At 45.4% G+C, this 16,962-nt stretch overlaps 2 protein-coding genes across 2 annotated transcripts in view; both read left to right on the forward strand.

Annotated features, from left to right (window-relative positions):
• The window catches only part of LOC107297243 (class I histocompatibility antigen, F10 alpha chain-like), a 13,071-nt gene extending 10,923 nt beyond the window's left edge, over window positions 1-2,148 (forward strand). Inside the window, exons 5-7 of the mRNA XM_015826606.1 lie at window positions 466-565; window positions 1,186-1,218; window positions 1,696-2,148. Coding sequence (XP_015682092.1) covers window positions 466-565; window positions 1,186-1,192 — 107 coding nt within the window. The 3' untranslated portion in view covers window positions 1,193-1,218; window positions 1,696-2,148. The remainder of the gene's footprint in view (window positions 1-465; window positions 566-1,185; window positions 1,219-1,695) is intronic.
• Window positions 2,149-7,705: 5,557 nt separating this feature from the next.
• On the forward strand, window positions 7,706-16,722 carry LOC107297240 (class I histocompatibility antigen, F10 alpha chain-like). The gene is made up of 6 exons (XM_015826602.2): window positions 7,706-7,766; window positions 9,838-10,113; window positions 13,391-13,666; window positions 14,810-15,091; window positions 16,501-16,599; window positions 16,703-16,722. The coding sequence occupies exons 1-6, from the start codon at window positions 7,706-7,708 to the stop codon at window positions 16,720-16,722; spliced, it is 1,014 nt and encodes a 337-aa protein (XP_015682088.2).
• The last annotated feature ends 240 nt before the right edge of the window (window positions 16,723-16,962 follow it).

The following is a 16,962-nucleotide window of genomic DNA, read 5'->3' on the forward strand; positions in this document are numbered from 1 at the left end:
GAACATCCCTTTGGGGAGCTTCTTCCGGTCTTCCTTCTGTCCTGTTTTCCCAGCCTTCTTGGGGAGCATCTGGGACTCAGCCTCTTGCTGGGACTCCATTCTCGATTCAGCTGAGTCTGAGGTTGGGACAGTCCCGTCTTCTTCTGAGCTGGGAAGAGGCATCCCAGTTCCATTCCTTTCAAAGGTTTTGGTCGAAGAGCAGCAGAGAAGGATTTCCATGAAAATCTTCCTCCCCTCCCAGTTGTTGCTGCTGCTTCCCCCAGTTCCCCTCCATCCCTCTCAGAGGCAGCAGGTCTCCCTTGGGGCAGATCAGGAGATACTTTTGTATTTTGAAGATCTTTCTGTCTTTGTTGAGGGGTCAAAGGAACTGTGAAATATCCGCTGGGGTTCTTCCTCCTAGAGAGGGAGAGATTGGATGATCTCTGGTGGATTCTTTTGAGCTTTCACTGATTTTTATCCTTGCAGAGAGACATCAAGATGACCACAATGCAACACCGAGTGAATTGTCCTCTTTACAAGTAATCGCCAACTTAGAGCAGGGACCAGAGGCGCCATCACTTGAGAGGTTTGTGTCTGTGTGTCTGTGTGCTATCTTCCTCTTCATCGTAAAAATCTGGCTGGGGAAGATGGGCCCCCTTTTCAGTACAGCCAGGCTGTTCTTGGAAGTGGGAACATTTGAGACAAGGAACCTTCCAGAAGATGAGAAGACCCAGCTGATGGAAGGTCCCTCTGACTGAGGACATGCTCTGTTTTCCATGTGGGCGGAAAGAAAAGGCTTGGCCAAATGACAGTCAGAAGCTCCTTAAAATTAGGGATCAAAAGGGGGCATTTTGAGAGAAAAGGAGCTTTGGGGGATGCCAGCTGGATCTCCTCTTGGTCTCCCATCACAAGGCTCTCTAAGTACGAACTGACTGGAAAAAGAAACTTTGAATCCATCTGTATCTTTTTAGGTCAGCTCTGCCTTCTGACTTTGTGTGATACACATATAAATTTGAAGAATTCTTTCCTACGCCTTTAAGCCAAAGCGGTTTGGTTCAAACTCTCTCCGTGTATTTCTGTGTCTTTGATTGTGTGTGAGAGAGAGAGAAAGGGAGGGAGGGAGATGGAGTCAGAAAGAGCTGAGTTTTTCCATCTGTAAGCCAAGAGAGCAACTTGCTCACCCGCTTTTCTTTCCGTCTTTTCCAGGAAGTGAGGAAGGATCCAGCAGTTCCAGCCAGGGTAAGTCGGAGGGAGCTGCTGCTGCATGAGCCATTCTGTCCCTTTGCCAGACTTTGGGCGGATTGTGGGGGGGATGAAAAGAGGGAAAGCCCCCCCTCTTTTTTAAAAGGCCCTCCTAATAACTCTTCCCCGTGTTCCCTCTGTGTCCAGTTGTGGTGAAATAATTAGAATAATTAGAGACAGTTTTATTTAGTGGTGAGGGCACCAAGTGAGACTAACTGGGAGATTGTAAGTTCTTTTCTTTTTTAAAGAAAATTTTATTGATTTTCTAATTTTACAGTTAAATATTTGAAAAGCACGTGGCAGCTGAGTTGGTCAATAATTCAATAACATACAAATACCTTTAGTACAGATCTCGAACTATTACATTAAATATTTCCTCTCTTTTCCCTTTGGTATTTAATGTCTCATATTTAAATTAATGCAATTCTTGTTATACCGATTAAATAAAAAAAACTTTTCCCCTCCTTTTTGCAGTACCAGTGGACACTCCCAGCATAAGGAGGGAGGAGAGAAGAGGGGATCAACTTTCTTCTGAATTAGGACCGACTCTCAGGTGGAGCCCTTCAAACCCTTCCAGCATGCTGGAACCAGGATGTATTTTGGGCCTTGCTCTTCAGGTGCCTCATTTCATGCAGTCGCCCAAGAATGCGGAGACCCTTGATTGATGGGAAAGAAGTCCCCATATTACGGCGGATGCTTTCTGAGCAAAGAAGCAAAAGGAGAGAAAGTGAACAGTGAAATTGAAAAGGGTGGGGGTCTTTCACCCAAACTTCTTTTGGGATTCCCAGATGCCTTCAAGAGCTGGCCATCTTTGAGAGCCTATAAAATAGACTATTTAAAGCAGCCACATCCATCCCGGCCCCTGTGGGCCACATGCAGCCCTGGATAGCTAGTAAAGCAGTCCTGCAGAAGTTTTAATGTTATAGTAAAAATATAAAGGAAGTTATTTATATACATTAACTATATTATATATTGTATATGTGGCCCAAGACAATTTCTCCTCACTCCATACAGCCCAGGCAAGCCGAAAGGTCAGACACAGCTGCTTTAAAGCATTTTGTGAGAATTCAATCAGTATTTGAATATCTTCCACTGATTCAAAAGTTTTAGAACTGTTTTTATTTCTTAGACACCTAAACAACTTTAGGCAACTCACAAAAATAGTCAAACTATGAAGAACACAAAAACCGTGTGACGGTGACTTCCGGTGGCGAGGCTTCGCCGATGGAGGCTTTTTTCTCAGCCTCCTGCCCGGGACTGCGTCAAAGCTGTCAAAACAGCGCGGATCAGCTGTTTTGCGGCTCGGAACTTTCTCCCCGGGCGAAGGGGAGAAAGTGAGTTTGGTTCGGATAGGGGTTGAGTTCCCTAGTCCCCCCAGGAATGATCCTGGGGGGATGCAGGTGTGAACTCCCCCGGAGTCTGGACCTCTTCTCCGCAGCTCGGAGTGTCTTCGCTCTTCGGAGCGAGGCTAGATGTCGCCGCCACTGCTGCTACTTTGTATCTGCTTGTGAGTAACTTTTGAACAGACGGAACCTGATGGGATTTTTACTTTAGTTAAATGGTGACTTTAACTCAAAGATTTTATTGGGATTTTTGCTACTTGCTATAAGTGAAAGTGAGAAGAAAATGGCCGCGGAAGCGCTGTTTCTTTGTAACAAAAGGAAAACTTTCACTTTCTTTCCGGTTGTGGAATGATGCATTTTAAAGGATTTTAAAGAATTCTTCTTAAGTCAAGCTTTTTTAAGTTAACTTTTGCTCTTGTGTGTTTTAAAAATAATTTGGCAGAATGGCTTCAAAACGTACTGGAGTTTCTGCATTGCCTAAAACAGCTATTTCTTCTCCTGTTGTGCAAATTCAACAACAAAAACCTAGATCTCCCCCACCATCACCACCTCCTTCCATTACACTTAAAGATCTACAAGAGGCTTTAGCTAAGTCCTCATTACAGACTGTGAAACAAACAGAAGAACTTTTGGATAAGAAAAATCAGGAACTTTGTGAAAATATATCACATATTTTTGAAGGACTAGCAGTTCATATCGATCGTATAGAGGGAAGGGTGGATGAATTAGTGGAGAAAATGGAAGGAACAGAGGACAGACTTGAGAAAGTAGAAGAAGGCATGGAAATTTTACAAAATGACATGGTAATGTCACAATACAAAGAAATGGAATTTGCCCTGAGAATTAGGGGGCTTAAGGAGGATTTACAAGAGAAACTTAAGGAGGAAATTGTTACAGCTTTGGCCCTGGTATTGAACTGCAACCCTGAGGTGATATGTGGAGAAATAGAAAAAATTTATAGAGTTAATTCCTGGGTTCCACGTCAGAAATATACCTAGAGATGTGGTTGTTTACTTTACCACAAGAGTACGTCGTAATGAAATTATACAGCTCTTTTATCAGCAGAGATTTCAAATTGCTACACAAGATATTATACTTTTAAAAGAAATACCTTCTAAGATTTTAAGAAGAAGAAAAGACTTTACTTTTTTGGCTCAGGAGTTAAAGAAGCGGCAGATGCCTTTTAGATGGGAGATTCCTCTGGGCATTGTGGTAAATTTTGCAGGGACCAGATATAGATTAAACTCTGTTCAGAAAGCCAGAGATCTTTATTTGTCAGTCCTGAAAGCTGATTTGTCACCATCATCAACATCTAAAGCACAGGAAGACTTGATGGAGCAACTTGTTGTGGAATTGCCTGGGGCCATGTCATTATCTGCAGGAGATCCTCGGAATCAACAAAAGTTGGGAGTGAATGCAAAGGAGCAAAGGATGACTCGTGCTGCCTATAGGCGTAAAGAAAGAGACCAACAACAAAAGGAAACTGTAATATATTCACTGACTTCAGAACCAGTGGGAGGGGCGAGGCCAAAGAGATCTGCAACAACAGACTTGCAGGGAATGCTTAATAAGCTTCATAAGCCAAAGGATGGTTAAATTGATGATGCTGGAAGTGAGATTTTATTATGGAAAAGGAAGAAATTAGTTTAATATCTGATTATATGTTTGTAAAGAACTTATAATACTTTGAAAGTTTTAAAATATTTGATAAACTAAATTACTTTTCCAACTATTGACTTAAGATTTTTGTTGAAAGTATTGATTTGAGAGTGAAGAAAGTGAAGGAAAAATTTAAGAGTAAAATGTAAGAAAAAATCTATATAAAATGTTTGACAGATATTTAGATTTTTAAAAATTGTTTTAAGTTTAAATGTTGAAGGTGGATAAATTATATTTAGAGAAAGTATGGAGTGAATAAATATCATATAGTTTTTGAGTAGATGTATTGTTTTTACTTATTGCTTTATTAGAGTTAAAGTATGTATATATTGATTGTATTATGTTTGTTTAGTTAAATTGTAATTAAGATATGGAATGGGATGTGTGTTAGTCCTGTATTGGTTCCGGGAAGTCCAGGGGGGGTAGGGGATTGGGGGAATTATAAAAATCGATGTATTTACACTTTATAGGTAAACATTTATTGTATTGATAAGAGGAGATACTCGGCTGGTATCCCAAATTGTACTCGAGAAGGTGGTTAGGAAGGAAGGGGATGTAGGTAGGTGGTAAGGAGGAAGGTTGAGAGGTTGTGGGTCAGAGGGAGGAAGGATAGGAAAGTGGATGAGGTTGGAGGCAAGGCGGAGACTGCCGAGCGTCTCTGAAAATGTATTGACTTGGATTATTTTTTCTTTTTGTTTATGTATGTAAATGCATCATTATTTGTTGTTTAATTATAAAAATCAATAAAATTTTTATTAAAAAACAAAAACAAAAACCGTGTGACAAAAACTAAAAACTTGGGCCCTCCAAGTTTCTTCCTTTTAGGAACCCCAACACCCATCTGCAGGATGGTGGAAGGCGCTACGCATGCAGATTCAGTGTCCACCGCATCAAACATTGTTGCGCTCCCAGGTCCCTCCTCGGCCAGCAACAATCCTCCTTAGCCAAGAGGTGGGAAAGTTCCCCCCCTCCAGTCATCACCCCCACATCTTCCCTACTGGAACATGGCATTCACCACTTTTCCTGAAGCCAGGATATGGATACGAAGCCAGGTTTTGATGCCATTGTGGAAGGCTAAGAGGAGGGGGATCTGCTCGAGGGTCTTCAAAAATGTATTTGCAGCCATAGGAAAGGGACACTTCCAAGAGTTGCTGCCAGGGAGACGTTTTTCACTGAGGTAGTTCTTCTCAGGTATAGACAACTTGGAGTCCTCCAGATACTTTACACTTCAACTCCCATCATGCCTTGCTGCCAGGCTGCTCTCTGGAGACAATTGGCCTACACTGGTTGCAAATAAAATAACTCAGAATGAAGTGAATTTGGTAATCCAGGAGCGAGTACCTTCCTGGGACGCTGCAATGGTCGTAAGTATGAACCGGTTGCCAAGCATCTGAATTTTGGTCACGTGATCCTGGGGATGCTGCCAAGGTCGTAAGTGTGAAAAATGGTCATAAGTCACTTCTTTCACAGCTGTTGTAACTTTGAACGGTCACTAAATGAACTGTTCTAAGTCGAGGACTACCTGTACTTTCCTCATCGTGGAGAGCAGGAGTTTCAGTTCATTACTGAACATCATAATAACAGCGATCCTAATCCGAAGGCTGATTTATTTAGTTCCAGGATTCCCCAGAAGAACCAGCAAAGGAGAGAGCAGCCATCTCAGTTTATTGCGGAGAGAACTGAAGCGTTTGAAGCTTCCTAGAGATTCGTTGTCTTCACCGGAAAATAAAAGGAAATAGGGAATTTATGTACAATATTTCAGGACTCTGATCTTTTCCCCTAGAAAGACGGGTCTTCCCCTTGAAGAGGCAACAGAAGGGTTTTCATCCAGAGGAAGATCACTTGGGATTTCTGACCTAGAACATAGAACTTTGAATCACTGGGCTGGAAGGGACCTCAAGAGATCTTCTAGTCCACCCCTCAGCTCAAGGCTAGAGACCTTGTATCATCCTGGTCAAACGGTGGTCCGGTCTATTTTTCTAAATCCCCTCTGATGGAGTGCTCACAATTCCAGGAGGAAAACTATTCCATTGATTTTATTGTTCTCACTGTCAGACAATTTCTCCTTCCTTCTAGGTTGGATCTCTCTTTCACAAGATTCCACCCCTTGTTCCTTCTCCTGCCCTCTGGGGCTTTGGGGAATAAATCCACCCTCTCTTCTCTATGAGAGCTCCTCAAGGGCTGGAAGACAGTCATCATGTTCCCCCCCCCAAGCCTTCTCTTCCATAGGCTGGACACGCTTGGCTCCCTCAACCCTTCATCCTAGTGTTACGTGCTCCTGGCTACTTTCCTTCGTGACCAGAGGCCAGCTCGCCTGACCAATAACCAGCCAAGACACAGTGAAAGCCTTTTGTTTTGCTTATTGCAATAAGCGGGGAGAGAAGCTATCAAAGCTTGGTTCTCTCCAAAGTTTTAACCCAAAATATTTCCTTCTTTATACATCCCTTGTCCCGGCCACCACATCCCTCCTCTTTCCCCATTGGCTGAGGTACTATGAGGTTACACTCTTTCCGACTGCCTCCTACATATTTCCTGCTACGTACTAAATCATACATCACATGTACATTAAAATTAGGAGATAATTTATGCAAGGTGTGTCAGTTAATATTAATCAATTGCGCATGCTCAGTTGCCTGAGTTCTGGCCCCCTTTTTTATGACTTCTTAGAAAAATAGGTTCTTTCCTGTTTTGCTAGTTATCTTCTATTACAGATGTTTTCTTCTTCCTTTTCCCACTCTTAAGACCCAGCTATTTTTGCCTACATATTTCCTTTACATCCTTTCTTTATGTTAACCTTTCCTGTTTCCCACCATAGCTTCTCTACTCAGTATACTTCCACTGCAGCAAATTCAATTTTAAATTTCTCTTTCAATATTAAATTTTGAAGACCTTTCTTTTACTTCTATCACTAGGATTTATTCTCCAGGCCCTTAGTCACCTTTGTTCCTCTTCTTTGCACACTTTCTAGCTAGGGCCTCAGTGCCATGTTTCTTTTCCCTTTTTTATCCCGGTGACCAGAATTGTGCCCAGTTTTCCAGGTGTGTCTTCCCTACTGCAGGATAAAGCGGTGCTCTCACTTCTCCTGATCTTGATGGTGTCCCTCTGTTGATGCAGCCCAGGACTGCACTGGCTTTCTTGGCAGATCCACCTGATCCCCCACTGCGAGGGGGTCCCCGGGGTCTCCCCTCCCCCTCCCCTGCGCCCCTCCCCCCTCCCCAGGTCCAGAGAACCCTCCGGCTGTTCCCAGCCTCGCATTTCCTGATGAGAGAACTTTCGCTTTCGTTTTTCCTCTTCAACGGCCGGTTGGGCCTGAAAGTCTGCCTAGCAACAATGACGACAAGAGGATACCTTTTTTCTACTGGTTGGGGTTGGCCAATCAGCAGCTTTTGCCCTGGGTTGTTCCGTTGTTGATCGCCCGGAGCGCGTCTTTCCCTGCCTGCGACTTCCGAAGGGCGGAGCGCAGGTGGAGGATCGCGGCCAGGATGGCTCTGCGCTCCTTCTCCCTCCTGGCGTTGGTGGTTGCTGTGCGGGAGAGCTGCTTCGGTGAGTCCCTTCGGGGTCCTCGGGGGGGTTCCGGCCCCTTTTTCTGCTGTTGGGGATCCACCCAGGGAATCTCTCGCTGTCTCTCTCCTCCCAAAAGCTTATTCCCAGGAAGAGAATCCAGACTCGGTCCTCTTTCTAGTCCGCTCCCCCCTCTGGCCACTAAGAAGGGACCCCCAAAGCGCAGAGGAGACTTTTCTGCTGCTCTCCCCCCTCCCCCCCCAGGAGAGCCCCTCTGGGGACAGGACAAGGGCGGCCCCTCCAGAGGTCAGTCAAGTCTACCTGGGCGCCCCCAAGTGCGGCTCTTTCCCTCTTTCAAAGGGTAGGTTGTCGGGAAGCGGCGTTTGCACGTCACCAGGGCAGTTCACCAACTTCCTGGCCGGCTTCGCACAACCCCTCCGCCTGGCTCCTCTTTCCCGCCTTTGGCTGGTCTGGGTGGCTCTTTGGGGCTTCTGGTGCTGGGAGGAGCCGGCTCGTTTCTCGACTCGCTTCCGTGTATTGGCTGAGGCAGGGGCTGGTGCCTTTGGGTTAAGGCTGCCATGTGAATGCAGGAGGAGAAGAGTCTGGAGAGAAACGCTCTTTTGAATAATCTCCCTAAAGATCCCTCCTGATTTGGTGGGATCACTTTCTCCTTCATCTCCCCCCCCACCTCGTCCTAAACCCCAATATCCCCAGAGCTGTTTTCTAGGACAGTCAGGAATTTTTCCACCCAAAATCCTCCTCCTTCCATTTCAGGAGCCCCCAGCACGGGAGAGTTTGCAGAATCAGAAATATTTAAAGTTTACTCTTATTCCTTAGTCATCAGATCGGAGGTCTTGGGGTGTCCCTAGTTGTTCCTCAGAGAAACTCTCAATGCAGCAGCTTTTCCAAAGGCATTTCCAAAACTGTCAGGATCTGAAGGATTAGAGAGGCTGGGCTGGAGGCAGGAGGAGAGAAGCCCCTCTGGATGGAGAGCCTGAAATGAAGGCCTTGCTTGGACACAGACAGGCCCAGACTGACCAGCCCTTCCTGACCTGAGGAGGATTCAGGATTGTGAGGACACCCAACCTGCGTTACATTCACACGTTTCTCCTCTCAGGCAGACTTCAGACTCCCTCACTGCTCAGCCCCACGAGGGGAAGAAGCGGGGTCTGGATCACGGAGGGTCCCATCCCCCCTCCTTCTGTCGGAGAAAAGCTCTGATCTGGTTGGATTCTGAAAATTCCCCAAGCAGGAAGTGGATGTGGGGATCCCTCTCCCCAAAAGCTTTGAGAAGCCATTTGGGATTGTGGGGAGGAGCAGGAAGAAGGAGGCCAAGGCCTTTGCCTTGGGAGACTGGGAAAGACTGGGAGACCATACTGGAGGGACTGGGCAGTGGGACTACAGATAGTCCTTGACTTACAACAGTTCATTTAGTGACGGTTCAAAGTTGTATGTTTATCTTTGGTTCACCAGAGGGGCTTTAAAGCTGACGGGACCCTCCATACAGAGGCTGAGTTTGGGGAGAGGACCCCAGCAGAGCCCCCCCACCCAATATGGGAGTTGGCAGCAGGAACTCCCAAGCAGCCTCAGTGGGGGCAGGGGGTGGGGCCAGGGTGGAGAGGCCCCAGGGCTTTCTTCCGGGTGAGGGGAATTCTGGGAGTTGAAGTCCAAGTGGCTGAGTCTGAGAAACTCTAATTTAGGCCTTTACATTGAGAGTCACTGATCATGTGAAGAGTTGTGTAGCCACGATCAATCCCCTCCCAAGGTTTGTGGAAGGCCTTGCTGGAAGGGGGAGTGTACAATTGGGGCAGGTAAAGTTTGGGGGACCCGACCTTCCCCTCATCTCTCACCCCACCTTCCCTGCCCTCCAACCCTTCAGCTTCCCCAGAAGCTGCTTTTCTCTCTCTCAGCCGCTCCCTCCTTCCACCTACTGCCTCCTCTTCCGTCCTCTCCCCCTTCCTTCCCCCCTTTCTCTTCCCCCCAGCTCTCCTCCTCCTCTTCCTCCTCCTACTCCTTCTTCCTTCTTTCCCCCCAGAGCCTCAGATTGGAACCTCCATAGGATGAGGGTCCTTGACTGGAGCCCCCTAACTCTGCCCCTCTGGGTCCCTTCCAGGCGTCTCCTCGCACTCCATGAAGTATTTCTGCTCCTCCATCACAGACCCCAGTCAGGGGCTGCCCCACTTTGTCTCTGTGGGATACGTGGACGGTCAGGTCTTTGTTCACTACGACAGCAACAGCCGGAGGGAGCAGCCTCGAGTCTCCTGGATGGAGAAGGTGGGGAAGGAGGACCCCCAATACTGGGACAGAGAGACCCAGAGAGAACGTGGCACTGAGGAGGAGTTCAGAGAAAGCCTGGAGAGTCTGAGGCTTCGCTACAATCAGAGCGAAGGTGAGTGATGGGTCGGGTTGCTCCTCCTGCCCCATAATCCCCTCCCCAGGAACCAGAGGGGGGATAAAGGGGGGGTCCCTTCAAAGGGAAAGGCTGCTTCCCCACATTGAAAAAGGGTTTTAATATGTTTATTCTTTTTTTCAAAATCAGTATAAGCTTGTCGTTGCCTCCATAGCTGATGTTTTCTGCCAATTGCAGTTAATAAAAATATTTTTTTAAGGATGTGGATATGGATATGAACTGAGTTAAAAGAGACCGAAATCTCCCCTCCCCCCCCATGAAAGTTGGAGAGTCCTGGCCTTGATGGACCCCCTGCTGTGGGGGAGGGAGGGATCCCAGGTCTCTCCCCTCCCGGAAAAGAAGCAGGTGGATCCTAAGGAGATCCTGGGTAGAAGCATGTCCTTGTTTTTCTGTCTGTTTCCACACCAGAGAAATTAGGGATCAACTGTAGATCTACCTGGGCGGACTAAATTCCTCCCTTTCACCTCTTTTTGGAGGGATGAGTGGGGCCCAAAATGGCAGGAGCTTCTTCTCATCCTCCAGGTGGAAGGAGAGGCCAGGAGGCCAAATGGGGTGGGGTGGGGCTCTTGGGAGGGGGCACAGGATTACTTGCAGGATCCTCCCAATCTTGAGGGGAAAAAGGACAGAAAAGAAAGAAATAAACCCCCATTTGGGGCCCTTCCTGAGTCGCTCAGAGCGCTGATGGCTTCCCATTTTTTCTAACCAAACATGTATCTTTTTCCAAGAAGCCTTTGCTTTACCACATGTCCACCAAATATGATAGTACGTGCCTAAGTTAGGTTTACATTTCCAACATCTATCTGACATATTTTTAAACATTTTTGCTAATCTTGCTGGTGGCAAGTGCCATCTATAAAACATTTTATATAAATTTTCTTTATACGAAGTTGACATTGTCAATTTATAGTTTCTCTCCCATAATTTTTGCCATTTTTCTAATTCTATGTTATAACCAAAGTTTTCCGCCCACCTTGTCATTGTTTCTTTAACTTGTTCACTTTCCATCTCCAAAATTAACAAAAAATTATACATTTTCTTAATTTCTCATCAGAAGTTAACAATATCTTATCAAATACAGTTTGTTCTTTATAAAACCCATACAGTTTCACATCTTTTTCATATCTATTTTGCATCTGTAGATGTGCCCACCATGACAGATTGATACCCTGATTTTCCAGTTCTTGTCTCGATCTTAAAGTTCCATCAGTATTTAGAATATCTCTATATGTCCAATTTTTTTCAAAGTCTACCAAGTTTGGATGTAAAAAGGCTTCCATTGTTGATAGCCACCCTGGAATTTTTACATATATTTTAGTTTTAATTTTTTCCCATACTGTTAACAAAGCATGTCTTATATAGTGGTTTTGGAAATACTTATGAATGTTATTTTTCCCATACCACAAAAAAGCGTGCCACCCCAAATCATGTCCCTCCAAATATAACAACCTTTTGTTTCTAACAGTTATCCATTCTTTCACCCATGTTAATACAGATGCTTGATAGTACAAAGCCCACTCGGGTAACCCAAAACCTCCATTTTCCTTAGCATCTTGTAATGTTTTCATCTTTATTCTAGCTTGCTTTCCTTGCCAAACAAACTTCAAAATTAATGAATTTAAATCTTGAAAGAATTTTTTCTCAAGTTTTATCAGAATTGTTTGAAATAAAAATAAAATCTTTGGCAATATATTCATTTTGACTGTAGCAATTCTTCCTAGCATTGACAATTGCAAATTCTTCCACTTTTCCAAGTCTAATTTTATTTGTTTCAGTAGCTTTATATAGTTATCTTCTTTTATTGTTGAGCATTTGGCCGATAGGTATATATCCAAATATTTAACCTTTTTCACTATCTTTACCTCTATTGTTTCTAACATTCGTGTGGTTTTTTTGCTTATCTGTAAGATTCTTAACTATTACTTTAGTTTTTTCTCTGTTTATTTTTAATCCCACCATTTCTCCATACTGTTCTATCTTTCCCCACAGTTTAGGAATCATCTCCAGAGGTTCTTCCAAAATAAATACTAAATCATCAGCAAATGCTTGTAATTTATATATTTCACCTTTTATCCCCAGCCCTTTAATTTCTATATCTTGTCTAATATTTCTATTTAAGACTTCCAAAGTGAAGATGAATAACAGGGGGGATAATTTGTATTGAATCTTTTTAACAAAAGATAAAAACTAATAGAAAGTAACATAAAGTAAAGAAGATAAAAGAAAGAAATCAAAGAAAAATAAAAAACTATAAGAAAAGAAACAAGTTGAAGAAAATAAAGAAAAAAGACATAAATTAGTGGCTTCTGATATTCTTCACAGCAGTTAAAAATATAAATACATTTTAGCCTCCCTAAAGCAGCCTTTCTCAACCTTTTGACCCTGGAGGAACCCTTGAACTATTTTTCAGGCCTCGGGGAACCCCTGAACATCCAGGCTCAGAGATGGGGCAGAATTGTTTCCCGCGTAGACCTGTAGAGATGCATTAACAGCCTTCTTACACTAAGAATAAAAACTTGCCTTTTCAGTCTGATCCCTGTGCTTTTTTTTTGCAGCACAAATATTAAATTCTGTGCCAAACTTGCAATGAACAAAAACAGATTTCATCTTCAACTAAAATAAGACGGTTTCTGTCTTAGCTTTTGATGCTTCTGAAGTAAGACAGAGCTGGTTCTCAGAAGTTGAAAACTGCAGCCAGATTTTCAGTGCCTTCCTGTGAATGGCAGGAGACTCTTCTTGGGCAGAAATCCAGGACCCTTTTTTCCCCTGGGCAGATCAGGGAATCTCCTCTGGAGGGCAGGATCAGACTCAGCTCATGAGGATCTTCCTCTCCCTCCAAAGGGAAGGTCTCAGGCTGAGCAGAAGCTGCAGAGAAACATTCAGTTTCCTTTTAAATCCCAGAATTTGGTCACTTGAAGTGGAAACATCTTCTCCAGGGCCTTGCAGAGACTATAAACATCAAACCCATTTCAAAGGTTAATTACAGTTTGAGTTTGCAGATCAGATTGGGCCACTTGCTGCTGTTGCTAAGGCAAATATTTCTTTGTGGCCCTTCAAGTCTTCATTCCCACAATGCACAAAGCCATGGTTTGTTTCTGGTTAATCTAAGAAAGATGGAGAAGGAAAGCTGGAGGAGGTCTGTCCCTCCGTTTCTTCTGCGACTCCTTTTTTTCTTGGTCTCCCTTGGGATCCTCCACTGGCAAGAGGGTCTGTGTCTATCTTGAGAACTCCCCAAACCATCATGTTGTCCCTATTTCAGGCCTTCACATACTCCAGTGGATGTATGGTTGTGAGCTCCAGGCTGATGAGAGCAAAGGAGGGTTTATGCAGCTTGGCTACGATGGGAGGACCTTCCTCATCTTCGACAAGGAGACCCTCACCTGGGTGGCTCTCCAACCCCAGGCCCAGATCACCCAGAGGAAATGGGACGCTATTCCAGGATTGAATCAGAGACACAAGTCCTACCTGGAGGAAATCTGCATTGAGTGGCTGGAGAGGTACCTGTCCTACGGGAAGGAGACGCTGCTGAGGACAGGTGAGCAACTGGATCCAGGCTGGACTTTCCTCCTTTATGGTTGGATTTCTTGTGTACATTCGGCCCTTTTGGGTTCCTGGTCTGCAGTCTGACTGCCCAGGAGGGAATCCTCCCCTCCCCTTCCAGCCCCTCTCCATGACGCGGGAAGCCCTGTTGGGTTCCCCTTGCCAGGCCGCCATTCAATGGACCAGGAAACGCAGCCTCTGCCTGGCGGGTGTCTGGGTGGATCAGGCAGGAGAAGCACTTGGGGGTGTCCTTTTCATTGCCCACAATGAGGCCATAGGAACATTTGGGGTTCTTCAGTGAAATCCCCATTAGGTGAAGTGTAGTCAAGTGTGAGGGGCACCCTTAATTTCCTCCCATTAACTCTCCTTCCACCCACATCCCACAGGGGGCTCCTTCCCTGCCTTGCACCTGTTGTTGCACCTCCTAACGCCACCACTAGGGGCCTCCACTTCTACCATTAATAAGACATCCTCAGAGCCCCAGTTGGGCAAAAAAAGGCCAAGGTTGAGGGGTTCTTTTCTTCCCAAAGTTTCTGTGGATCTTTCTCTTAAACCTCAAACAGGTTCCCTCAATTCTGATTTAGTCTTTCCTCAAAACAGCCTCCTCCCCACCTTCAGGAACACCCCCTCACCCCACAGGTGGCCTCACACTATAATCTTTTCCTGTGATTTGTTGTTATTTTCCCATCTAGACAACCTCTCCCCACTGGGTCGACCCCTTCCCCTCTGGGCTCCTTGAACCCCCCCCCCCAGTATTAGGGTTACTCTAATACTTTAGGGAGAAACCTCTGTGTTGTTTTTGTCTTGAAAGGGAACTTAAAAGAGCAGCTCCACTTTCCCTCCCCTGAAGGAAACAATCCAAGATCACTCAGAGTTCAAAGCAGCCAGAGAGGAATTTCCTTGGACCCTCAATTTGCTGCTGGAGGTTTTTCAGGCTGAGTCCCTGGGAAGGACTCAGAATCAGGAGTTCTTGTGGTTGAGCATTTTCCAGATATGGAGCATTTCCTAAAACTCTTGGAGACGCTGCAGGTGTGGAGTGGGAAATAGTTGGAGACTTTCTTGCCCCCCCCAACTTTCCCACCCACCTTCCAGACTCTGGAGGGGCTCAGAGTTAATTCCGGGGGTGCCGTTTCTGCAGAGCCCCCAGAGGTGACCATGAGCAGCAGGACAGAGGTGGAGGATGGGATGGAGATGCATGTCTGTCGCGTGGATGGTTTCTACCCCAGGGAGATCGATGCCTCCTGGACGAGGGATGGGGAGGTCTGGCTGCAGGACACCCTCGGTGGCTCCGTGGCCCCCAACGCAGATGGGACCTTCCACGCCTGGCTCAGCATCCGGATCGATCCCAAAGAGAGGGGCCGCTATCGGTGCCATGTGGAGCACGACGGCCTGCAGGAGCCTCTGGACCTGGCCCTGGAGGGTGAGAGGCTGCAGGGAGGGAAAGGCTGGGCTCTTTGGCAGGCTGGAGAGCTGTGGGAGGGAAATCTCACCCCAGTTGTGTCCAGATGTGAGCATATCTGAGCTTTAAGCCATTGGTTTTTCCAGTGTTTGAGGTTGGTTAAGCTACAGGGACCAGTCCATAGAAGTGGCTTCAGGGGATGTAAAGGAAACTACAGAATCCTATCACAAGAGCTGGCAGATCCTGATGAAATCCTCTTAGATCCTCTCTTAGCTTCTCTCCCTTTCCTCTTTCTTGTTGTTTTTAGCAAGCATCAATTCACAAATGGCATGATAGCTATTCAGTACGAGTCCTGAGTTTTGTGCAAGAGAAAATTAAATTTAAAGTTCCCCTCATCAGAACTGACTCCCAAAGCAATGCCACTTTATAATGCTTTGGTAAGACCTTACTTTCAATACTGCATCCAGTTTTGGTCGCCACAATATAAAAAAGATGTTGAAACTCTAGAAAGAGTGCAGAGAAGAGCAAAAAAGATGATTAGGAGCCTGGAGGCTAAAACATATGAAGAACGGTTGCTGGAATTGAATATGTGTAGTTTAAAGAAGAGGGAGTCAAGCTATTCTCCAAAGTGCCTGAAGGCAGGACAAGAAGCAACGGAAGGAAACTAAACAAGAAGAAAAGCAAACTAGAACTAAGGGGAAATTTCCTGACAGTGAGAACAATAAACCAAATGAAACGGGTTACCTTCAGAAGTTATAGGTGCTCCATCACTGGAGGCATCTAAGAAGAGACTGGACAGCCACTTGTCTGGAATGCTTGAGCAGGGGGGTTGAGCTAGAAGACCTCCAAGGTCCCTTCAAACTCTGTTATTCTGTTTCTACCATTTCTGGGACCATCCAGAAGTTGAATGTCACCATATTCCGTTTTTCATGCTGAAGTTCTGGAAGCACAAAATATAATTTTCTGGACTGGTCAAAGAAATGAAAGTGTATACTTAAAAAAATGACGGGTGATATGAACTCTTTTACTTTAAATAATAAAATGCAAACGTTCAAACTGAAGACAGAAGCCCATGACATATTGGGGCGGAACAAAAATATATTTTTTTACATTATTGTGTTGGTGAGGTTTTTATTTTGTAAGTTGCTGAGAGTCACAAAGTTGCCAACGGCTGTTTTTGAGCTGAGACACTAAAGATGAATTCAGTTGCCTTCATGCTGGGCTGGTGGGAGAAGAAGGCAGCGACATGAGGTCACGTCCTAACAATGGTTAGCAAGGCGCCTTCATGCTACCCTTAGAGGGACATGAAGAGGAGCCCATGGAGTTTTTAATTTGGGGAATTTCCCGCTTTCGCTCCTTTAGGTCTCTCCCCCAGTTGGGATGATTGTTTTGGGCTGTCCTTCAATTATCTGCTCTTCCTCCCAATTCAGAACCAAAATCCCACCTGGGGCTCATCATTGGCTGCGTTGTGGCTGGCCTTGTCTTGGTGTGTGCAATTGTTGGGATCTTGGCTTTTATTTACATTCTCAGTAAGTATTCTTTTTTGGGTTCTGGGGGAAGATAGGAACATCTCTCCCAAGTCTCTCTCTTTGGGGAGCTTCTTCCGGTCTTCCTTCTGTCCTGTTTTCCCAGCCCTCTTGGGAAGCATCTGAGACTCAGCCTCTTGCTGGGACTCCATTCTCGATTCAGCTGAGTCTGAGGTTGGGATAGTCCCGTCTTCTTCTGAGTTGGGAAGAAGAGGCATCCCAGTTCTGTTCCTTTCAAAGGTTTTGGTCAAAGAGCAGCAGAGAAGGATTTCTATGAAAATCTTCCTCCCCTCCCAGCTGCGGCTTCCCCCAATTCCCCTCCATCCCTCTCAGAGGCAGCAGGTCTCCCTTGGGACAAATCGGGTG

Source organism: Protobothrops mucrosquamatus, unplaced genomic scaffold, assembly GCF_001527695.2.
Source record: "Protobothrops mucrosquamatus isolate PMUCROS unplaced genomic scaffold, P.Mucros_1.0 scaffold3200, whole genome shotgun sequence".
Taxonomy (NCBI): domain Eukaryota; kingdom Metazoa; phylum Chordata; class Lepidosauria; order Squamata; family Viperidae; genus Protobothrops; species Protobothrops mucrosquamatus.

Coding starts and splice junctions, on each gene's coding strand:
- LOC107297240 (XM_015826602.2), top strand. CDS start 7,706: ATGGCTCTGCGCTCCTTCTCCCTCCTGGCGTTGGTGGTTGCTGTGCGG. Junction 7,767..9,837: donor TGTGCGGGAGAGCTGCTTCG/GTGAGTCCCTTC, acceptor GGTCCCTTCCAG/GCGTCTCCTCGCACTCCATG. Junction 13,667..14,809: donor GGAGACGCTGCTGAGGACAG/GTGAGCAACTGG, acceptor CCGTTTCTGCAG/AGCCCCCAGAGGTGACCATG.